General features: G+C 37.4%; 1 protein-coding gene across 3 annotated transcripts in view; it reads left to right on the top strand.

Moving 5' to 3' along the window:
• ZMYND11 (zinc finger MYND-type containing 11) overlaps window positions 1-25102 on the top strand; it is a 100216-nt gene that overhangs the window by 43208 nt on the left and 31906 nt on the right. For all 3 annotated transcript variants that reach the window (XM_065731523.1, XM_065731524.1, XM_065731525.1), the window contains exon 3: window positions 13722-13881. In XM_065731523.1, coding sequence (XP_065587595.1) covers window positions 13722-13881 — 160 coding nt within the window. The remainder of the gene's footprint in view (window positions 1-13721; window positions 13882-25102) is intronic.

Raw genomic sequence — 25102 nt, 5'->3', positions numbered from 1 at the left:
CCACTGTGCATATCAGGGAGTGTTTATTTTTTGTGTTGAGGGAGGAAATGTTGGTAATAAAAAAAGAGGATATACAGTTTATAGATAATGAACTGTTTCAACACAGTGTATAAAAAGGTTTATATAACACGTTAAAATAATTTAGAGTGTAACCTGTGCACTTAATGTGTAATTGTCAAAAAATATTTGGGGTAAATAAATATTTCCAGAAGATACTGATAATCGAAAGTATGAAAAAAAAAATTAATAGAACTGGCCACACTTTTCCTCTAGAGAACATAATTGTAGGGGGATGGTGGAGGAGGAGCCAGGAATGCTAGAAAGTACTTCTGATATTGTCAGAAAAACCTGTAGGGAAAGAGGTCCTTTAATTAAAAGTAGACTAAATCAAGTGTGCTGTGCTCTTTAATTTGATGAAGAGGAAAAGCAAAAATGGAAAAATGCATGATTAGAAAGTGATTGAGAACTGTCTTATATTGAGAAGAGAATTTCCACTGTCAAAATTTGAAAATACAAGCTAGAGACTAGAAGCAATTAGTTTTTAAACTTACTGAATTTTTGGCAATTATTTTGAAAATTTTACTGTTTAAAGGGACGAAGAAACATGAAAGACATCTATTTATGAAAAAAATAAGTGTATGTGGAGAAATGGCAAAAAAAAATGAGACTAAAAATTGGAGGATTATATAAATACATAAATAAAAGTATTGGTAGGGATGAGACTGTAGTGCACGGCTTTGATGTCTCCAGAACCATCACCAAATTATTAAATGAAAGGAATTCCTCAATTTTAACAACTACATGTGGAGATGGATTTTTCTTGGAATGTTACTTCCCATTGAACGGAGCAGCTTGAAAACTGAATGAAGGACTGAAAACCAATACCAACAAGAAATAAATGTGGTGAATTTAAAGGAATCTGTACTAGAAGAGCAAACTGCCTTTGGAAGATCATTTTGTATATACATTATGTGTGAATTCCTCTGCTGGAACCTAGGCTCCAGTGTGTTCAGTGCATTTTTATTTAAGGTTAAAGTTCATTTGAAGGCAGTGGTACTGTGTTTTTTTAATAATATGCAAAATAAATATTCTAATTTAACTTTGTCCTAGTATTTCCTGAGTCATTCAATTATAATAATTTTTAAAATCTAGCAACAGAGATATCTCTGGAATTTCTAAACTACAGTTATCTATTGGGCTGTCTAGGCCTGATGTTGAGGTAATTTAACCTTAATATGTCTATTATTTAGATTATTATTATTGGGATTAGCTATGCTATAAACTTTCTGTATACTGTGAATTCTGTCAGGAATGCAGCTTGACAAATTGTTCATCCTAAAAGTGTGTTAAAAATTGTAATTATGCTTTGACTTTTTCAGTTCTTTCCTCATTATCTTCCATCTGTTTTGGATGTGAGATAACCTCAAAAATTGATTTTATGAAGTAAAATGCATTAAAATACACTGGAAAAAATACATACATATTTAAATGAGTAGGATAAATTATTGATATTCTGTTGCTTAGCAGTCTGGTAAGTATTTCTGTACAGACGTGTTTTTAAAGTCCTCTTTCTTAGGCTACTCCAGGCTTCCAGTTTCTTTTAAAGTGCTTTCTTCATCATTCTCTTACAGATCATTGGACTCCTAAAATTTAATTAACTATTAATTTTTTATCCTTTCTCTGTCGAGGATTTGGATTTCCTCACTATCAATTTATGTACATTTCATGATCTTTATGATTCACTCAGAGTTCATTATCTATTAAGGTAATGTTTTCAAAATACCCGACAGGCAAATATGATGTTCTAGAACTATTACATTGACAGCTTTCAGGATTTTGTCATTGTAAACAGATAAACCTTCTGGTTTCTAAACCAATAATACAAAGAATCAAAGCATAATTCTTTTCTCCCATCCTTTCTTGTATGTTTCTCTCTTCCTTTGATGTAATGCATGATTTATTTAGTTGATTGACTTCTCTCTGTGTCTCCAGTAAAGGCTCTATCTATACCGTGTTTGTGTACTGTGACAAGGAATGCCCTGGCACCTCTGGAGCAGATAGATGCCACAGTGCATTGCTGTTGGCTCATTGAATGTTTCTTTGGCCCTGACATATTCTTTGTTTGTTTTCTATGTGTGTGTGGTTCTTCATTTCTAGGAGCCAAAAATATCACAGCCCACAGCCATGCTATTCTTGAAACTTGAAGCTGGAGGTTTGTGTAGTTTGCCACTGGGCATGGTGTGAAGGCATCTGAGGACACATAGCATGCTGGAACAGTGTCAGAGTGCCCTGGGCAGAAGGAGCCAGTCTTGGAATGGTTTACATCCATGTTCCCTATGTGGTGCAAACTAACCTCCTGGCTGTGCTTTACCTTCTTTCCAGAGGAACAAGCTGTCTTCGTCCAGAAGGGAGCCTGAGAATGAGTTAGTTTTGGAATTAAACTAAGAGTGACCATAGTATGCAGGGTAGAAGTGTCCCAGCTTCTTGGGTGGGATGGCACTGATGGAAAGACGGTTAGCTAGGACAAAGCTGATACACTGTCATTTGAGAATTTGATCTAAACTACTCAAAAATGAATCTGTTTCATCACTCAGAAAGTTGTTTTACAACACTGGTGATACAAAAATGTATTTTGCACAAGTAGGTACACAGACTCTCATCTTTTTAAATTGGCATTTGGATGGAATGGTCAAGTACTAGGTGCTAAGAAGGATATAACTGTTTTCCCATATTTGTCCTGTGGACTCATTTTTGTTATATTCTAGTTTGATATAATGAGCTAAGTCAGATCATCTAAGAGAACTGAGGAGATTCTAAGTCTGTATTGAGCAGGCTCTGTCAGTTCCTTGTTGGCTTCGTGCTGACTGACATTAACCAGCATTGATGGGGTAGCATCCCAGAAGAATTACTCACTCTGAAAGATGACTTTAAAATGATGAGGTTTTTGTGGTCCTGTAGTTGAGGTGGAGTCACTAGCAGTCATTAGCAGATGGAGCATGTGGCCATTTGTCCTAAGAGAAGGATTGCTTTTCCAAACACTACTCTACGAAATTTCTCCTGTCACCCTCTAAGAATTTTTAAAGTTACAGGCCTCTCCCATCAGTAAATCTGTTTTCATTGCCTTAGTTCTCCTCCTATTCTCCTTCCAGGCTGTGTACTTAATAGAAATCAATTTCTAGAAGCACTGATTAGAGAAAAGATGAGAATGAGCAATTTGAACAGGTAGAGAGAATAATCACAAAAGCCTATAAATAAGAATATGTAATGCAATGGCAAGCAAAAGAAAAAAAAACGTAAAATCAAGGTGCTTACAGTATTACTTATTTGAAGCTCAGAAACTTGTTAGAAAAATTTGTCACTATTTATAGTACATCTGATGGAAATTTAAATCCCCCTAGTATTCTGCATCTTGCAACTAAACAGTTGTGCATAAACAAAAATAGTAAGTCATGAGGGCGATTAAGAGAGCAGATTACTCTGGATTTAGAACTAGATAATCCTGTTTTTTAACTTTACCTGAGCAGAATTTTTGTAGCACCTGATATTTCTTTGACTGAAATGAAAGCTTGGATATGTTTTTCTGCTCTGGTCACACCATTCCTCTGAATGTATCTGCCTTTTCCTTCCTGCTGGGTAGGTTTATCTGAAAACAATTGTTTGAAACAAAGCATCCTCCTGTTAGCAGTAAAAATGCATGGCTGCTTGAGTTCTTTTCTAATCAGTATTACTAGCTCCTTTTCCATATGTTCACATCATTGTGCTCTATGTTTTAAATGCGATGACGTGAAGCAAATAATGTTACTAAAAGCAACTCTTGATAATCTAATATGTGATAATTAAACATGGCCAGTTGTGCTGTGGCGACATGGGTCAATGCTGAAGGAGATGTTCAGAAAGCTTCATTTTATCATCTGGGGAAGGATGAGGTGGAATAGTCCAGGGAAGTTTTCTCCATGCCATGCAGTGTAATTGCACTTCCTAATTATGTAAGAGTAAGCAGAAGTGTGGCGTACAAGTTCCTGCCATGAGCAGCATGACCTACTTCCCCAGCAGGACACATAGCTGCTTCCAGTGACTGCATCCCTTGAGTGTTCACTTCAGTAAAAACTGAATTCAGTTTGTGTTGGGTTGGTTTTATAACAAATCTGTCTCTTGCAGAAAACAAACACAGGAACACATCACCAGATGATGACAGCATGGAAAATTCTTAGTTTTAGATACTTTATGAGTGCCAAAAACAAGACATTTCCTTCTATCTGATTCTACTAAGTCAGTCTCCACCAGTTCCCTTCATATTACTGTCCTTTCTTCCCCATTAAACTTTTTCCATTGCTTCTTCTAATAAGAAAACAATGTTTTTTTTCCTTTTCTGTTTGTTTAACATAAATACACTAAATCTAGAGTTTTAAAGCTTCTAAATTCTTAGACATAGATCATTTTAGAAAAAAAAACACAACAAAAGTGTTCTTCTGGTCAGGTTGGTTGAAAATCATTATATTCATAAAATAAAAAGTCTAAAATAGATTGGTTGACTTCCAAGTAACAATTTTCTAGTAAAATTCGTCTTTTGATTATATATAAGGTCTCTGAACTATGTGTGCATTACTATCAGTTATAAACGTAGCAATATGTTGCAAAGAAATATGAAAGAAATCAAAATTTTAATGTTTTATATGGATGTCTTTGCATTGATCTGTTCCAAATTTTTGGGGATCTTTGAAGTATTTAGATATGAAATAAAAAACTGATTGCATATATGCAGGAAAGTACAAGGAATTTAATAATCTTTTGCATCATAACTAACGCACTGCTTTACTTGCAGATTTGTACCTAGACTGACCAATGAGGTTATATTCAAAAAGCTAATAAGAATTTTTATGATCCAGATTCACAGAAATATTGCAGTGAAGTGAGGAACTAAGCTGAACATTCATATTTTGTAGGACTCTTAAGAAGGAATGTCAGACTAATGGCCATTGTGCAAGGAGTGCTCATAGTGAGATAATTTCACCCTTGTTACCTGTAGATAGAAATGGCCACTGTAGGGTGGCCATAAGGCTTTCATCTGTTTGCTACTATTGGTTTAGTCTTAATTTTATTTATGAGTTCATTATTACATCTTTTGGAGGGTATGTGGCTTTAATACTGCTCCTGCTTAAGATCTGCTTTTAGACATTTTTGACCAAGGAGAGTGGAGGCAGGGATGACAGGAAAAGATTGGGAACATTTCTTGGAAGAAGGCTGTGAAGAACATAACTGCATTTGCTCTGGGTAATGGGAAAATTAAGATTTCTGAATAAGGATCTTTGGTTAAAATGTCATCTTGAGTTTATAATATATATTATTAATTGCTCTGCTTCCCATCAAGCTCTTCTCTTGATAAGAGACCGTTTCTTGTCTTTGTGATTTCATTTAATCACATTATTACAGTATTTAAAGAAAGACGTAAAAAGAAGCTCATATATTTTAAGCAATGTAGTTTGTGATTTATTAGGGATAATTGCTCCTTCAAGATGGTAGTAAGCCAGTATCCCACCATGTGATAAAGAACATTGCTCTATGAATTAGTGGGTTTTTATCTCACTACTGGCTGAAATAGGAGAAATTCAGTGCCTAGAGTAGGGGACGATTCAGCAGGGTCTAACATCTAGCAGGTGTACTTCCAGCCTTGCCATCTTTATTTACTGCTTTATTCTGACTATGTGGATTGGGAAGGTTTCTGTGTCTGTCTGTGTAACTGTTAATTGTACCTGTGTGATTTAATGTAAAAGACTATTTTGTTGAGGGCTACAAACCTAAGCAGTAGAGTTTGAAGTGAGACCAGACTTCCAGTGTTTTTTTGCCTTGTCTGGAAATACTAACACATACGTGTCTTCTTCATACTGTTCTTTAAAAAAAATAAAAAATGGAGATCAATGATGCTGATGAGATATTTTAACAAATTTTGCTTGATAATTTTCCCTTATCTAGAAATTATCCTCTTAAGAGTGCTCTTAGGTGGTACTGTTAGCAAAACGTTTTTCTGCTTCTAGTTCAAATATCAGTGCTCTTCATTGGGTCAGTAGCCATGCCTGCGCTGAGTGTGAGCATGGCTGGTAAGTGAAATGATTGACAGCTCCAACCCATGCTTATTAACAATGATGATACATCCTCTTGTGATGTTTGCTAATAATTGCAAACTCACTTAAGCTCTCTTTACCATATGTGTTGCTATGAAAATTGTAATGTTCAATTTTTCATACTTTTCATGGATAATACAAACTACTAGTTCCAGTATAGTTATCAGAAGGATAGTAGTAGAAGTATCTCTGACTTGGAAATCATCATTCCCATTTTCATTACAAAGAATATCTGCATGAACCCTGTGTTTCTGTTAGTATTCCCGTTGAAGTCTGCACAGAATACTCAATGGGCTCTCTTTGTTTCTAATTACTAAAAGCAAACCAATTTCCTTTTTGTTTCACAAACAGTGTTGACTTTTGCTTGAATCAAAACATTTTTATGATGTTTGAAAGGGAAACTTGAAGCTTATGTTTGGCATTTTTTTGTTTATTTGGTGTAAATAAATGTGTTTTTCTATTAGAGTAAAGGATAGGAGTGCAGTGTGGCAATTTAACAGGTTGCTGTGTGGTCTAAAGTGCTCATCAAGGCTTTGTCTATAATCAGTGGAGACAGACTGATCTCCAGAACACTACTCACACGATCTATTTTAGGCTGTGGTTTCACATTCCCATTGATATAACCAGAACAGCACTGTCCTGATGGCTTCTCCAGCTATTGTGCTTTTCCCTAGCTGGTAGTTACGTGAGCACACGTGTGACAGTGGGATGGCTTTGAAACTCAGCCAAGCCAAGGCTAATCTGACCAACAGACAAACAAACAGAAAAGCTATTGTTACTTTTAACTCAGATAGGAATGAAAATTAAATTAGGTAGGCAACTCTAAAAGCTCAATCATAAAAGCACTCAAATGTATGTTTTGTAAGCATGTTTTGCTTTGAGACACTCAGTACGATCTGGCTGAACATTTCATCTGCAAAATACCAGTTAGGATATTGTATTCTATGCCATTTATTATCTGATTGTCTCTCCAGTACTTCCTTGGCTAAGTGCTGGAGGAAGTGTGACTCTGCATATACCCAAGTATTTGTACGTATTTAACAGCACTGAAGGATTAGTGCTCTTGTTGGCTGGTAGTATGTGAGCATTGCCCTTAGTAGACTTTCTGGTTGGAAAAATGGGAGTTGAGCTCTCTTTGAAATAAGTTCCTCCTTAAGAAGGTGGTAGTAGTTTAGAAAGGGAGATTTTTGTAGATGAGGATTGAATAATTCAGTACCTTAATTACTTGCTTTCTGTGGTCACATTGGTACGTTATGCAGTCTTAAGTGGATAGTGAAACTGTGTGAGAATTGAAATTATTGAAACAAGGAGTTATCTGAGCTAAAATTACTATGATTTTGAAAGAAATGACCCAGGGGATAAAGTTGTAGGAAACTGCACGGTGCCAGTGGGATCTAAAAGCATGCACAAATGAGATTTCTGCTTACCTCTATTTTAGCAGCAGGAGCCAAATCATCAGGCAGATCTAAATTTTCCTGAACTTCACTATTCCACTGGTTCACTATCAAACTTATGCATCTTTTCTATTGAAAACAAACAGAAAAACACTGTAAAAAAGTTTCTGTGCTCATGCAAATACTGTATTTCTAGAATATTATGGAGAAATTAAACACTTTTTTAAAGAACATGTCCTACTTGGGTAGTAGTATATTCAAAATGAGTACTATAGACACTGATGTCAGAATAAATAAATAAATTGCAATTTCTCTGTAGTTCAGTTTCTGTGTGTCCCCCACTTGAAAGCTTAGACTGCACAAAATGGAGATGATGTAAACATTGTGCCAGCATCAGCCCTGTCAACGGCTGCGTGGCCCAAGCAGTGTGGGAGTGCACACATGCAGGTCTCTGAGAAGTGCAAGTACAGAGAAAGAACATTAGGCTCAGTTGTTCTTACGAAGTTTAATCGATTATCACATCTTTGGTGACTGTAAGCATATCAAAAAGCAGCTTGTGAGGGGGAAAAGGTGTGCTGCCGCATCCCTTGTGTTAACTGTTTTCTGCTCTCAGACCAGCTCTCAAGTTTCTGGCAAAAAAGCAGTATGTATTTCAAATACTTTATTTTGAAACAGATATACCTACAGTGCTTAGCCTGTGTGTTTGAGAAGTTGGTTTGTAGCACATTTGGGTGGAGAGAGAATTTGAATACTTGAGAAATTGAAGCTGAGAACTTGAGAACTTAAGTTTACTTCCATAAGGAGAGCTGATTGGGTTCCTGAGATTTGGGTTTCAACGTTTTAAATTCTTACACCATGTAGCTGGATTTGTTAAAAGAAGCCATAGACATCTCTTCCATTTCACTACGACCAAGTGACCTATTCTTTGCAAATTAAAAGAAGTCTTAAAAGATGAGTGTGAGCCTTCTGTAAAACTGCCATGCTATTCTGAGTCTTCCGAATCAAAAGCAAAATGCATCAGCAGAGATAGGAACACAACGTAAAACTCAAAATAGACTTTGGGCTGCTTTCCTTTCATTTCATGCATTATTCCTTAAGGTCTGTCTCTGAATGTAGGACATTTTTACATACCTGTAGGTAACATTTAGAATTAATGGCAGCTTTTCATTTGAGTTTAATGGAATCTGCCATATTTTATCAGATCTCAGTTGTGAGATAAGCAGTGCGAGCATGGAAGGCTTCAGACCCCCATTTTTCCTGGGGCAAGTTGCTCGTCTGACAGAGAGCTGCAATGCACCTTCCTGCAGCACGGGGCAGAGGCATCCACCAGGGACAGAGGTAATTGATCAGATCACAATTACAGTGTTTGCCACTAAAATAAGCATCTGTCTACAGCTGGCACACTGTGCTGTTTTACATAAGACAGCTACTTTCTATGTGTATTTTATTTCAGTCTTTGACAGAGGTGCTTGCATTTTTTCAGTGTTTTCCTTTTGATGAGTTCAGATGGTTGAAAACAATTCTTCACGAGTCCAGAAAAATAAGATTTTAAGTTTTTGGTTAACCCTGTGTTGGCTTTCCTTTTCCTTCCCTCCTTTGCCAGTCCTGTCTTTCAGTCCACAGCACAATGGTGCTCAGTCAGTGGGTCTCAGTACACCACAGCTTCCTCAAAAAGGGCTTTCTGAGGGCTGGGTTGGCTCTGTGCATTGCTCTGTGTCCATACATATTAAGCTCTCTGGGACAGGGTTTGGCTTCATGTTGTGTCTTGTACAGCACCAAGCAAGGGAGCTGTGAGTTGTGCGACAGCTGTAGGCGAAAAGTTCACCATCTGATCCCTGCAAGTGCCAGCTCCTTCTGTATCTATTTTGCTCCCATGGTGATCCAGCTTTAGAACTGCTGCCTCCACACCCCTTGGATCAAAACAGCCTTTTTTTTCTTAAGTTTTAAGCTGTTTTACAAAGCACATGTATTAGATGCAGGTTTTGAATGGAAAGGCATGCTGAGGACTGGCTAGTTGGAAAAAGTGTGTTTTATTGCTGCTAGTTTTGAAAGAAAGACCTCACTTTCGTTATGTGAAGCCCCACATAAGTTTAAAAGCGTTTCACATTTTTGCGATTGGTATTATATGTACTAATTGAGTGCTTGCACATGCCTCCTTGTTATCCAATGATCATCCTCCACTGTTCTCCCCTAAAACTGTTCTTTGCTATCAGACACGTGTGCACTTCTGTTAGCTATGTGCACATGTGCATTTAACCAGTTATTTTGGTAGAGGCTCATTTCTGGAAGTCAGCACATTTACATTTGCATTCAGTGGTGCAACAGTGTGGAGGTTTCTTCAAAGATGGGAACAAACAACAGACAGGCTGGGGGTTCTTATCATAGTAGTAGGGCTCTTATCATAGTAGTAATAACTGTAATTTTTGCTGCCCACAACAGAGTGATTGAAAGTAGGTGATATTTAAGGTCCCTTCCAACCTAAGCCGTTTTATATGTTATGATATGATACTTCTGTGCTAAGTCCTAAGAGATTTCTTCCATCAGTTTGTAAGTGGATAAAATGCTGACATATAATCTGTGTATACTGACCTATACTTTGAGCAGCAGTTTTAAGATTTGTCAGTTGCAGCATTTGGTGAGACGTGGAATGTAATATGCCAAACCTTCTCTTCCAGCCAACAGACCCTCCTGTATTGCAGGAATTATTAGCACAGTTAAGTTGTGTTTCACAATGGTTGTTTTAGCTCCCTAGCTGATTAGGGATGGATTGCTGATTTAGGGGATTTTAGTTTGGCTCTGTTTTGTATTCTCTACCATCTGAAAGCATATTTGATTTGCTTCTCATGGTTGGCTACATAACAGCAATGTAGACATTGCAGTACACTTCCCAGTCTGTCAGCACAGAGAACTGGGCAAGAGCGTAACAAACCAGTATTGCTTCAACTCCCCGTCTCCACGGTAAAGCTAATCAGCTTTTGTTGAAAACAGCAATCAGGGATTACTTCATCTCTCTTCTTTGTTTCTTAACTTGGTGGTGCCAGATGCTTCAATGCATGTGGTGCCAGGAAAAGACCTGCACTCTCTAGATTAATAGTTCCTCTTCAACACAGAGATATTTCAATATTTTTTCCCTGGTCGGGTAGTGGGCCCCCAGTTAGAACTCCCAACATCATGCTTTCTGACTCTAGGCAGGAGTTTAACTTTGTTTTTGTACCCAGTGTTTCATATGTTGTCACTGTTTTTCACTTTTCATTATTAAGGAAGGATTTTCTGATTAAAATCCTCTGCTTAAAAAGCTTCGTAGTTTAGCTGCTGGCTGAAATGGAACACGTTGAATTTCACCCAGATCCTGCCAGTGTTGTTTTAAAGTCTTAGTGAATATCTATTCCATGTATACTCGGCAGGTTTTAATAAAATAAAAAATGGAGGTGTGGGGCACTTTTCTAACAGCAATTCTGCCCTTCCAAGTAAAAAAACATTTTCTGTCTCTGTGATCTCCTGCGAAAGCTGATAGCACTGTATTTAAAAACACTGAAAGCATAACCCTTTTGGATCTGCAGACTATATAGCCTGAACATTGACTTTGTACAAAAATCCACTGGGGATTTACCACTGCCCCCTTACAGCTGGAGTAATTGGGCAGCCAGTTTGTTTGGTGGTAGTGTTTTCACTCCAGTTGAGAACGCAGATTGGATTTAAGACATGGGAGATTCTGAGCCTTGTGCTCCTGTTCGCTTTTGCCACAGTCAGAGTAGGCAGATTAAACCTCTTAGCTCATTGAAGTTGGATTAAGGCTTTTTGTTTTGTATTACATGCCTATCTGTTCAGAAATGTGAATGTCAAATATCAAAAAACACATTGCTTACTTTCAAGAGTTTTATTGGAATGGGTTTCTGCAACTGTGGAAGATGCTACGCAAAGTACATGTTTTCTTCAGCAAGGTATGCTGAAGTGGGTGGCACTTGGTTAAGACTTGATATTTGTTCTCAGAACTAAAGCAGCCTGCTGAATAATTGTAGGGAAATCAATGCTTGCTTTGCTCAATACTTGATTTTTTCCATCAAGAAAATGGGGACAATTATAGTATCAATGCTGTGTATTTTGTGAGCCGTTACAGAAGTGTATAAATTGCAGAAGGTAGGGATTGTTGTGACTCGGACGTGGAAGTTATTAGAAAAACGTTAAAATGGAAATTCACTCAAAATCCAATAAAGTGAGCAAATATTGACAAATGTAATTTGCACTTAAAAGATCTAGTTGTGTGCATTTGCATAAATGTGTGTGTGTATGCGCTCACACACATAATGCATGGAACATGAGTCTATAAACAGTTGAGTTTTATTCCTTATTTCAGAGCTGTTGGGAGAGGTGACCATGAGGGTGGTCTTCACTCTTACTGTGAGTTACAACTTCTAAAGCATTGATGGTTTGTGTCAGCAGCGTTACTAAAAACAAAATCTGAACTCTATAACTCATATATTTTTAAATAATACTTTTGATGTAAGTTTTCCTCAGATTTACTCCTCAAATAATTATACTTTTTGTAAAGGTGGTTGTGATGGCAATCACAGAGGAATCATGGTTGTTGGAATTTATTTCAAACATGAAAGAGAGTATACTAAGCTGATAGCTTTGTCTTTGATGTGATACTGTTTCTCACAGTATCCTGCCAGACAAAATGTCCATCATACAGCTCGACAAAAGCACTGTGTAATGGGTGAACAATTGGCTGATGGGTCGAGCCCAAATCCATTTTATAGACATGGGTATGGCCTCACCCTGAGTACTGTGTACAGTTTGGGGCACCACAGTACAAAAGGACATAAACTGATGGATGTTGTACAAAGGAGGGCTGCAAAGGTGTTGAGGGGTCCAGAGGGAAAGATGTATGAGGAGCAGCTGAGGTGCCTGGGTTTCTTGGGTGCAGAGCAGAGAAAGCTGAAGGGAGGCGGCATGGCAGCTCCTCACAGGGAGTGGAGGGGCAGTACTGAGCTATGATCTCTTGGGACAGCAACAGAACCTGAGGGAACAGCATGAAGATGTGAGGGGAGGGATGGGGTGAGGGAAAGGCCCTGCCCTAGAGAGCGGTGGACATGAAATGGTGGGCATGGCCCCAAGTGCCAGAGCTCACTAAGCATTTGGACAGTGCTCTCAAACATAGGGTTTAATTTCGGGGTGGTCCTGTGTGGAGTCAGGAGTTGAATTCTCTGGTCTTTATGGGTCCCTTCCAACTTGGGATATTCTGTGATTGTATGAAATTACAGAAGTTTTTTGCTAGGAGATAGATAAAGACTGGGTAGCTGGAGAAGCCAAAACTAGGACAGAAATTGAGTTAGCCCTGTAACTGTAAGAGAGCTATAGCTAGAAAAATATTTCCAGATATTTCCAATAGATTCCAAGTCAGGACCCAGTCAATTCACTGATGTGCTAATTGCATGCAGTTGCAGTTCTCTTTGCTTCTTTGTGCTCAGTGGCTGATAAATATGTTCCTGGAGTTCTGCTGAAAAAAGAAAAAAAAAAAGAGCTGTAATGCTCTTAAAACAGGAAGATTGCCTTTTTAGAGGGAAGATACTTTTTCATTGTTTGTTCCAAGTAAATACTTTCTGTTGGTTTAGAAATAACAAATTATACTGGGTTATGGCCAACATTTCGCAACCAAATCTTGTATATATAGCCTAAACTGTGTATATATGTTTTACTAACGTCAGTGACAGTCATCATAGTATGGTCATTGTAGTTATTTCAAGAAAAGGAGAAAAAACACCTAAAACTGTGACTCTTGCTGTAGTGTTTTCATACACGGTGCATGAATTTCACATTCATTATAAGTGTGTTGTATACTGGAGTGTCATAGACTCAGTGGAACATTTCCAGGCTCAATCTAAATTGCATCCTGTGTGACATATTACAGAAATGCAAGAAGTCTCTCTAGGGGTTTAGATGGAGGGGGAAGTTTAGCAAAGACAAGGCCAAGCAGTGTTATTTTTGGGTCTTATAATTGTCTCTGTAGATTACTGTTCTATTTCTAAGTCTCTACATCATAAAGATCATTTGGAATAAAGGAGGAAATTTTATAACTAGTGATGGCTTATAAACAACGTAAAGCTTAGAATATATGTAATTTTGCATAATTTAAAAGAATATATATTTGTTGATGCATTTTATAATTTAAAACTCACAGTTAAGGACTTCTGTGCTCTCTGTGCAGGTATATGTCTCGAGTCCATGGTATGCATCCAAAAGAAACCACTCGTCAGCTGAGTTTAGCAGTCAAGGATGGTCTTATTGTTGAAACCTTGACGGTGGGGTGTAAAGGGTCAAAGGCTGGTATTGAACAAGAAGGATATTGGTTGCCAGGAGATGAGATTGTGAGTATAAAATCTTTGAGAAAATAAATCACGCTTTCTGGTATCGTCATATTAAATATGTTTTAATTTCTGTTTGAAGTTATTTACAGATGCTGTGTTGATGGTTGTGACCAGGGAAGTAATGTGCTCTTAAACCTTTTAACCTTTTTTATTCCATAGGAACTCTTTGTTCTCAAATGTGAGTTTTCAGCTGTGAAACACTGTCCAAATCTTGCTCAGTCACGCCTAATGTACACAGTGTTAACCTCTTTTACAGTTGCGTAGGAAGATAGTACATATAATGTTATTGGTATTACTTGAAGTACTCAGATGTCCAGAAATACCAATGATGGTAGCTTTTAAAATATATTAATATAAGAATCTGGGTCAGTGTTGCCTTGATCTGAATCTGAGGAAGGAAAAACTAGTCCATTTAAAAAGTGCTCACTTCCAAAAATTCCAATGTTACTCTCTTTCAAAAGAACCACAAAAAGTTATGTATTTTGTTATAAATAAACACACATTAGAAGATATGTTTTGCAGATAATCTGGAAACATGGGGGCATTCATTTAGGAAAGATTTTCTTAGTAAATTAGTTACAGGCATCCAGACATCGTTCCACTGGATATGTAAAGTAAATATCTAAATCCAGTTATTTAGGTTGAAAGTATGTAAAGGAAAGAAAAACATGTTTTCTCTGTCCCTAAAGCTAAATTCTAATGTACTCATAGTGCTGACTGAGAATTGTCTAATAGACCAGGAACAGAAGTTGTGCAATTATGTTGCCTTGTTCAGAAGCCTTCTCTCTGTGTTTACAAGACAATGGTTTCCTGACAAAAACAGTTTAGCAAAGCTTTAAAATGCTTGAACTAGAAATGGTTGCTTTGGAACATAAATTTCATTAAATATTGGTAAAACGAGCAACATTTTCCAGGCAGAGATAATGATTTAAACTTTGAAGAAAACCAGAAAAAACTCCACAGGAAAATTAACACTAAAAGGTACTGAAATACTCTTCGTTATTGCAGCCATCTCTAAAATCCTGAAAGGGGAATATTTTTTCTTCAAAATTGAAAGAAATATAAACTATCAATAATTGAAAGAAGTATAAACTATCAAAGCGTTGTGTTTCAAATGATCCCAGTCATACTAATTTGAACTATTGCAGTATGTATCACAGAATCATAGAATGGCCTGAGTTGAAAAGGACCTCAAAGATCATCTAGTTTCAACCCGCCTGCCATGGGCAGGGTCACCAGCCACTAGAGCAGGCTGCCCAGAGCCACATCCAGCCTGGTCTTGAGTGCCTTCAGGGATGGGACATGTACAGCCTCTCTGGGCAACCTGTTCCAGTGCATCGCCACTCTCTGTGTGAAAAACTTCTTAATATCCAGTCTAAATCTCCCCTATCTTAGTTTGAAGCCACTACTCCTTGTCCTGTCACTGTCAACCTATGTAAACAGTTGTTCCCCCTTCTGTTTGTATGCACCCTTCAAGTATTAGAAAGCTCTAATGAGGTCTTCCCAGAGCCTTCTCTTCTCCAAGCTAAACAAGCCCAGTTCCCTCAACCTTTCCTCATAGGAGAGGTACTCCAGCCCTCTGATCATTTTATTGGCCCTCCTCTGGACCCATTCCAAGAGCTCTGCATCTTTCTTGTGGTGGGGGCCCAGGCCTGGATGCAGTACTCCAGATGTGGCCTCACAAGAGCTGAGTAGAGGGGGACAGTCACCTCCCTCTCCCTGCTGTCCACCCCTTTTTTAATGCAGCTCAGCATATAGTTGGCCCTCTGGGCTGCTGCTGTATATAATATGTTATGTCACTGTTAAACTGTTCATTCTAATTTGTTTAAAAATCCTCACGAGAGCTTCTAAAGGGTATTTGGTTTTGTTTTCACAGTTCACCCTGGGATTGAACATTCAGAAATTCCTGCATAGCTGTTCTAGCTATTTATGTCAGTTTTACGTGTTTAGAGGTGATGTTAACTGTGTAGACACAACATAATGTAGTCTGATATTTGTAGTTATCTCAAATGTTGAATGTGATTGTTTCCTCTATTGCTAAGAGAAGAAAAAAAATCAAACTGCCTCACAATAGCCATTTCATAAAGGGTCATTCGAAAAGAAAACCCTTTTCCGTCTTAACAATATTTATCTAAACCAAATAGTATGATAACCAGTATGTAAATTCCCAGTGAACCATTAGAATTAAATTATTACTTTATCTCAGAATGAAAAGAGTTCTCTTTGACTTAGCTGAAGATACTACTTAGGTTGCAGCATGAAAAGCCTTTTGGTTACAAGTACTGATTGCTAAGCACTGCTGTATTGTGCTGTGCCCGTGTGTCTGACGGCCATCTCAGTTGTTCAGAACGCCAGTGCATGCCTGGCTTAATGGCTTTTTGCATTAGTAGGAATCAGGTTCCAATCAGAGCCATGTTTCAATAGTACACTGCTTCCAGCTTCTCTGGATCCTAATACTATATCAAAATGCTGCAGACACCTGAAGCGAAATACATTGACATGATATAAAGGAGTTCTTTGGCTGTTTTTATTTTTATTTTTTAATTTTTAATGAGTAAGACCGTTAGCACTTGACAACAGATCAAGTGTTTTCCATTCTCCAGCAATTGGTGCAAAACAGTAAAATTTGGTATGTTTCCTGCATTGGACACACTGGATAGTGTTACACATACTTTGTCTGCGCTTGATCAAGATGCAATTTGTATTTTTGTGTAATCCAGATCTGGTACTAATGACTGTTGAACCATGAGCTCAAGTTACATTTCAGTGAGGACAAACACGCAGCGGTCTTTTCAGAGATCCACTTATAGGAGATAGAACTCTGAAATGGGATTGTTAACGTTGCTGAGTTTCAGACTCAGCAAACTGTAGCACTTACAGACAGATCCTTGACCCCATTGGCAAACGTGGTTTGACTTGTACTGTAAGAGCTTTGAAAGCTCATAAAGTGAAAGACTTGAGGACTGATGTACCACATCTGTGCAAAAAATGCCGTTGGATTTCAGCTTGTTTTCTGGCACCACACTGAAAGTCAATAAGGAACACCTGTTTCAAGGAGTTAGCAAACGGAGACATTCTTGTCATCACTCCTTTGATTTTTTTTAAGTTTGAAAATTTGCTTGAAGTTTCATCACATTTCTGAAGTTCTGGACCTAAATCCTATCATTTAAGATCTGTATTCAAATAAATAAATTACTTGTCCGGTCTGCAGATACTGCTGAGCACCTCTATCTCTTACTTGCCTGACTGCAGTCTGACACAGGGCCTGAAACTATTGGTTTTAATGGTGACTGTGGATGGATTGCTAGATGGTAACAATAATTAAAGACATATGGATTATGAAAATGCAACTCTGTTTGGAAAAGATAAATTAGGTGGTTTGTGGTGTTTGCTTGTCTATTTCCAAACCCTTGTGCTATCCATATTTGGACACAAAAGAAAGATAAATGCAGTAAGGACGTGATGTCTGATATGATTTCTCACAGTCCTCGGAGGAAGGTGTTAAAAAATTTATGCTGCTTTGCTATCAGTGTTGTGTCAGAATGGTGGTTAAAAAATAAATAAATATAACAATTTTTTTTTCATGGGGCAAAATATCGTGGCCTCAGATGTCATACCAAAGAACTAGCTGATGTGCAAAGATGAAACAGTCTGGGGGCGTCAGGAAGAGGCCTTTCCACGAGAGACATTCATCTCAAAATGAATGTTCTGAAAAACAGGAAAAAAAAGAATGATCAGATTAAAACAGCATGAATTTTGTCCTCTTTTCCTCTGATGTATATGGGGGAGATTTTTATGTGTTACTAAAACTAATTTAATGTATAAAGGCAGTTGCCCAATGTACTATACTCCAGTAGATATTTTCGGGTCGGTAGCTATGCAAGAACTTTGCTGCAATTATTTCCTAGACTTGTGCAGGTACTCATTTTATTTGCTCATTTACCATCTATACAGATGTTTTGCAAATGTTCAAAATGTGTTCTCATCTTACAGGCTTTTTCATCTTGCAGATGATTAATGCATTTGACACAAAATAAATGAGAGAAGAAATTATTTTCCATTGTTCCCCAGCATTTTAGTTAGTAATTTTGCATTTTCACTGTCTGTCGTTACGTTATTATCCAATTCAACAAAATCTCTGCAGCTTCTTGCCTTGCAAGGGAAATGCCAGTCCTGAAATCTGGTAATGGACATTTACTTCTCCTTTCTAAATTCTTTATTTCTATTTCTCACAGAACTTCTGGAATTCGCTAGTGTTATTTGTTCTTGATTTAAAATAAAAACAAAACCGAATGATCTCTTTGCTCCTCAGGTTTAGAAAAAAAATTGCAAATAAGAGTTGTTAACAACGTTATTGGTGCAATAACTACAATGAAAGTGTGGTTCTTGATAAAAATAGTAATGAATGTCCTTATTGATTAATTTCTGGTTTTAAGTTTTGCCATTATTTTTGTGTACTTTTATCACTGTAAAATAGTAGTCAGTCTAATCTCGATGAAAGAAATGAATGAAAGCACCAATGCTGTGTGGCTTTGTGAGGTCTTGGATGTATTTCTTACAGTTAGTGTGCCTTACTCATTCTCCTGTTTTTGATTTTTCTACAGACAATGTGCATGAAGGTATTTTGAGCATTTATTGTGCTAATTCTTCTCATGATTAAAGTCATAAAATTGCACTGGCCCAGCAAGAGGCATCATGAATGTATAGGTTCAATTTACACGTCTTCGTAAAGCCAAGTTATATTATGTTCTTCTAAAATGGAGATGTGTTAGTAGCACAGATTTATTGTTTGCATTTGAAGGCAGCTCATCTCATAGTACTGCCATGGTTTAAAGCCAGATTCTCTGACCACACATGAAGGGAGAGGCTTCATACTTGTTTAAGGTACTTTGAGCTGTTTCTTCACTGCCGAAACAGATACAAAGTGGTCATGCTTTTGAGAGGTCACTTTTTTCTAGAAGTCTGTTTTCCCAAAATCAATCATGTAATTGATTGCTTATAGATAGAGTCCGCAGCTCTTCTGGCTGGTTAAGTCTGACTTTGGGCTGTAGTTGCAATCATTTGTGTGTGCATTCATTGTTCTCCATATCTCTAATTGTTGTTTCTCCAGTTCTTATCTTGTAAAGAGTTTGTAGTTTAGCAAAGACCATGTCATTTGGAGGGGCAGTTTTCTTGCTTTCCTCTTTTAAGAAAACAGAAGAATGTGATTTTTCCCTACACACGATGTATTTAAAACTTGCTAACTCATCCTGGCAATTTCCTGATATTTAGAATTTAGAAAGTATTGGTACTTGCTCTTAGTAACTCCAGATACTTTCAAGTCCAAAGTCTGCCTAAATTAACCACTTCTTTACTGTGTCTGCTTTATCATCATTTTAACCTTTTAGTGACCCACTGCCAGCTCTGTGAATTTGTTAACCCTAATGACCTCCAGTAAACACCCAGCAATTACTGTGATGTGATGTGTTGCAGCTTTATTTTTGAGGCTCAATCTATATGAAAGAAGTATTTTGGTTGTTATGTTTATGTTATTCTAAATTACTTTAAATTGAGCTGGGTCTCTTTCTTGCTATGCTTAATTGCATTGGTAACTACATTGATTTTTTCCATGCCAGTGCATTGCTGATATCCAGAAGCAGTGCTTTGCACTGGCTTTGCCATCTTCAGTCTCTGCATAAGTACTGAGATAATCATGAAATCTTAAGGATGGTCACTGTGAGGGTTTGAATCTTCTTTGAATGTAAAATGCACTTTAAATTTAAAAATAAAACATAACTACCAGATAGCTACCAGTTATTGCTAGCAAGCTGGGGGGCTTTTAACTTACTAAGTTGATAAATGGTTTTAAATGTGCATCCCATTCATTTCAGGTAGGAGCAGTAGAATAATACAAAATAGCAATAGTGACAGCCAGTGCCTTCATCACAAATTCTCTTCCTACTAAAGAGCACAAAGAGGAAGAACATGTCATACCAAATGAAGAAAAACTTTCTTCAGTATTTAAATATATATATATATATATACATATATATATATATATATATCCATCTGTATTGCCTTGAATCTGAAGTCCTGTTTGAATTCACCGGTGTAGAGCCAAATGCAGCCCAAACCATGGTATTTGGTTGTTCCTCTCATATTGTAACAAATAAGACAATTTCTGGGCTGGATCTTTGCAGACAGATTTTTAATTATTATGAAATTATCAGTATTCTTTAAATTTGGTGATTCACTAATGCAGAGTTAATGAACATTCTTTTGGGAGAGAAAATTTCAGACTAGTTTCCGTCTCTAATTTCACACCTCAGGTTAAGTATGAGGAAACTTTGAGGCTCAGAGCACCTATCAGTTTGATCTCACAAGGACACTCAAGGGAAATGGGTATCTGAAATCGACCCTTTCTTTGCTTTTATCTTTCCGTCCTCTAAGTTCCCATCTTCCAGAGGTTTTTTTTGCCAAAAGAATACCACTGTACCAAACACTGTGCACTGAAAGGAAAGGATTTTTCTAGTAAATAATCATCATAAATTGCACTAGTGTAAACATTTGCTTATTGCTGAGCCAAAAATAAGTGTCCACAAGTGTAATACCTTGCTGTGGATTTATGAAAAACAAATCTTTTCAAGTCATCAAATTGAAGCATAGACTATTTTGTCCTTGAGGAGCAAATTAGAACTTGAATCTCTCACCTCATGGTTGAGAAGTGTTTTACTCTTGCTGTGTGGAAGCCAAGACCCTCTTTGTCTTTACATTTACTATAGCTCATTAGGATGGCCTCACTGTCTCAACAGTGGCTTCCCTTTCTCAGTATGTGTTAAGAATTATTAACAATTCTGTACATTTTTTTCCAAGCCTTTCTTTTCCCATATATTCAGGAATATTTCTTCCCTCCACTCCAGCCCTCCTTTATTTTTCATCCCCAAAAAAGGATGTACCTGTACCTTCTGAATATCAGTACAAAAGCTCGCATTGTTTGGAGGATCTTCACACTACCAGTGATGACACTAGAAGAATCCACCTTACTGCATACCTAAAAGATGATGCTTCATTTAAACTGGTAGAACAACTTCATCAGGATCTTCATTTGCCTTTCTCAGCTTTGCCAACGTGACTTAAAAATTAGGTCAAACCAGTGCTCTTTTCTTCTTGAAGGTTTTCACTCACTATTCTGTGCTACTGACATTGTTCACAGATTTCACAGTTTCTGTTGCCTAAAGAGGTCTGTAGGAGAAAGATAATTTACTTTCAGGTTTGAACTAGGTTAGTCAACCTAGTCTGCATAAAGTTTCCAACATGAGACTCGAATTATGTTAATGCCTTAGATGAATTAGACCAGTCCATCTTGAGTTTGTTCTGAAAATATACATCTTTAGTTTTTCCTCCTCTTTTGTGCCAGCCCTGACCTGGTAGCATTGTCTTTGTTCAGTTTGTGGGTTCAAAATGCTTTGCATCTCTGACAGTTACTTTGATTCTTTAATTGTGATGTCATGCTGGACTCTGAATGAAATTTTATTGAAGCTAATGAACTTATTAATATTCACACTTCATTCACAATGAAAGCAGACCTCATTCCTTTTCTGTCATGGACAGCTGAAACAATACCATCCACATACGGCACAAGAAGCAAAAAGAAGTTGAAGATTTAAGCAAAGAGTGTAGGAATTTTTGCTGTTGGCTCAGATAAAAAGGTTAGAATATTGTTTGAGATAACTGTATATTCAGAAACATCAACATAGAGAAACACTGCAAAATCCCATGCAGAAGTTATGGTCAGAATGGCAAAGAAAACAGACACTTAAGAAGAAGAGAGGAGGAAGAGCCCTTTTATGTGCCGTACTTCTTGAAAAGAGACTTGGAACTACAAGAAGAGAGGTACTCCTTTTTTTGTGTCTCAAGGAGCAAAGCTTTTATATACATAATATGGAATTAAAAGGCACTGCACCTAATAAATACTTCACGCCATCACTGATACATCTCCCTAATGAGAATAGCTTACAGACCTCCTCTTGGCTCAACCTGAGTAAAAAATTAAGACGCTAATAGCAGAAGTGAATACAGTTTCTGAGGAGATAGGTTGTGCAAGTTTCTATTAACATTGAACTCACTTGGAACATGAAGAAGGATAAAAATTATTTTAATTTCAAATGACATTCTACTTCTAATAAGGCGGAGGAGAATGCTCCTATTGTCTCACCTGAAGTATACCTGTATATGTTGCTACCCAAAGATGATCTTCCTGTAAGGGAAGTTGAGGTTTATTCATTGCTTCAAGTAAAGAGCTGATAGGCTGGGAAGATGACCACACAGGGATTGTAGCAGTCATTTTGGCTACTGCACTTATTGAAAAAACTTCACTCCTTTAGCTCTCAGAGTTGGAGACTGGCTCTGCATTTTGGAGCCAATTGCCTCGAATGGGCCGGAACGTAACTCTAAGGTAGATGAGAGTGAAAATCTACCTGTCCTGGTAGACATCCAGAGAAGACTTTGGTGGTTCCTGCTAGAAACAGAAGACTTCTAAGACAAACTGGCAGTAACTTAATTGGGCAGATGGGCTTGCAGATGAAGCTCAGTGAAAGAAAGTCTACTGAGAGGCTGTGGAATTCACTGCAGAACCTGAATCTTCTTGCTTGTTTGCCTCAAAACTGGAAGCAGTTATCAGTGAAGAAGATTGAACTGAATTATCACAAGCCTACAAATACATCTGTGTTCAATACATATTATAGAGGAGGAGATTTTGATCTGTCTTCTGATGATATTCTGTTCTTTTTAGAGTAAAAAAACAATTTCGAAAATGAGAAAAAATAGAAGTAATGGAACAAATCTGTTGTTGGTTGGTACTTTGAAAATCCATATGAAATGAAACAAAATATAGAAATAATGTAATTGAAATTAAGCAAGATGTCTAGATCGTTGTGAGGGTATATTAACTCATTTTTGCTTTGGACTTTTTTTTGTGCTGAAGCATGAGTAATGAATGCCCTCAAAGTATCCTACAAAGTCAGGTTTTAGAAATCCATTTTTAAGATGAAGTTCAGGTCATCAAAGGAAAGGATCTATAAGAAGCAAGTGATTTGCAGTGGACAGATTATCCTGTCTCTAAAATCACAGATCATTGTAGCTATCTGCAGCAGCAGTTTTTTGAAAAGGAAGAAGATTAAGTGAAACAATTCTCATAAAGGCATTCTAGTTCCTGAAGTCTTTTTTGGCTTTGAAGGAGAGGGATGCTTGTTTGCTTGCAGAACACTTTTGATGAGCAAAAAAAACCACAAGCAAAACATGAGACTACATATCCAGTAAGTACTTCTATACGAGAAAACTACAGGGGAGAAAATGAGTTTATTTTGATGCTGAATTTACTCTGATGTATTCCTGTAATATTAAATGTAAGACATGGAATGATCTAAGAAAGTTTATAATTGTAAAGCAATTATCCTGATCAAGTATGGATCCTGTAGGGAAATACTTTATTAAACAGCTCCCTCACTGTTTACCTGCTGCAAAGATGGTAAGTCCTCTGAGCCATCAAACAATTAATAATGCCTTCCTCATTGGTGAGCCTAACCCCTTGTGATGAAGAAAAGTAAAAGCAGATTCAATGGGATGCTGAATGGAAGTTTACAGGAAGGTTCTTGCTCACTAGAGAAGAGATGGAGCCAGAGATGCTTTGCATGAATAGATGGCTGATCCAGAAGCCCACAGAGAGCCGCCCTCGCAGCAGGCTAGGATATGTGGCAAAAAACATGCAGCAGTGAAAAAAAAATGGAAATTGTTCACGTTCTCTGGCATGTTGTGTTTGTTAGACCCAGGAATTGTTTAATGCAGATCACTATCACAGTGAAAATCATTGCATCTACCAATGAGTCATGGTAAGGTTTCTTACTACATGCTATACCAGTGAGATACAGCATGCTTAAAAAAGAGACAACTGTGAACGTACTGGGTGCATTCCTGCTAGTCTTCCGAAAAAAAAGAGCCAGGATCTGCTCTGTCCAACTCTGTGGATGAATAACCACATTTGATAAAACTTTTGTTACAGAGCAGTCACTTGGGATTTCAGCAGTAAGGCAAAAGTGAGATAGATGGGAGACTTCAGAGTTGAACACACTTTAGCATTTCTACAATACTTAAAGGCTCTTGTCTGAGCCTTTTTCAGACAGCCTTTAGTATAGATTCTGATACTTATGCTTTGAGAAAATATTGATGAAGAAATCAATATTAACTGTGCATTAGCTGTTTAGAGCAAATACATAAGAATTATTTCCCTCAGATTTTGTCTTGGAGAACAAGTGCATTGTAGGAGGTGCACCCTCCCCAGTGTTTTGTTACTTTTGTGAATGATGAAGACTGAAAACTGCGCTGCGAAGTTTTTAACAATTATCTATAGCAAAGCTCATGTCTAATCAAGAAGCTTGGATCGGAACAGATGGCTACCTGAAAAAGGCAGAATGGAACTGATTGATTAAAAGTGGAAAAATTGTTTAGAGATACATAGCTATCACTTTGTTTTCCCAATTAAAGAGAAAGCCAATAAACGGACCTTGAAGAGCAGAATCTTGAATTTTAACAGCTTCTCTCTTACCTGAAGGAATCAAGCAATTCAGTGGGCCAAGCTGAAAGAACTATGGTGTTGAACTGATGGAGGTGGAGAGGAGGGAAGGAGGTGTTCCTTTTGTCTATTCCTGAATCCTACAATATCCATGAAGAAATTGAATTCAGAATACTTGTCCAATTAGGTGTCAGAGAAATGGGAATTAGAGAAACAATGGGAACTCGATCATTGAGATCTTGTCTGCTTTTCTAAAGGGTTATGAAATAGGAAGGATTTCTCTAAAGCTTCGGTTGGTGATTTGAAAATGTCTTGAAATAAATATAGCATGTAAGTGCTATTATTTTAAAGTAGTTTTTATTTTGTAAACAACTTTTTCTGCTGCTGTGGACCTACTTGCCATTCTAGATTCCTGTATTGTGACAGACTATAAGTGTTGTTATGATACAGTGTGGGTGAAATAGTACGGTGTATCTGCTAATACTCTTCCTTTAGACTAAATATAAAAGCTGTTGGGAGTTGTCTGTTCATGAGAAGACAGCTGGAGCTGTAGAGACTCTTTAAAGCACAGACAATGCACAGAGTTGACCATGGGTTTGTGCACAGGTGGGTCTGAATCAAAATTCAGTAATCTGAAAGAAGCTGTGTGTGCATGGGTGTGAATGGGCGCTCTAG

Source organism: Cyrtonyx montezumae, unplaced genomic scaffold, assembly GCF_038088225.1.
Source record: "Cyrtonyx montezumae isolate F1298 unplaced genomic scaffold, pur_monq_1.0 scaffold_14, whole genome shotgun sequence".
Lineage (NCBI taxonomy): Eukaryota > Metazoa > Chordata > Aves > Galliformes > Odontophoridae > Cyrtonyx > Cyrtonyx montezumae.
This window is presented reverse-complemented; position numbering and strand designations above follow the sequence as displayed.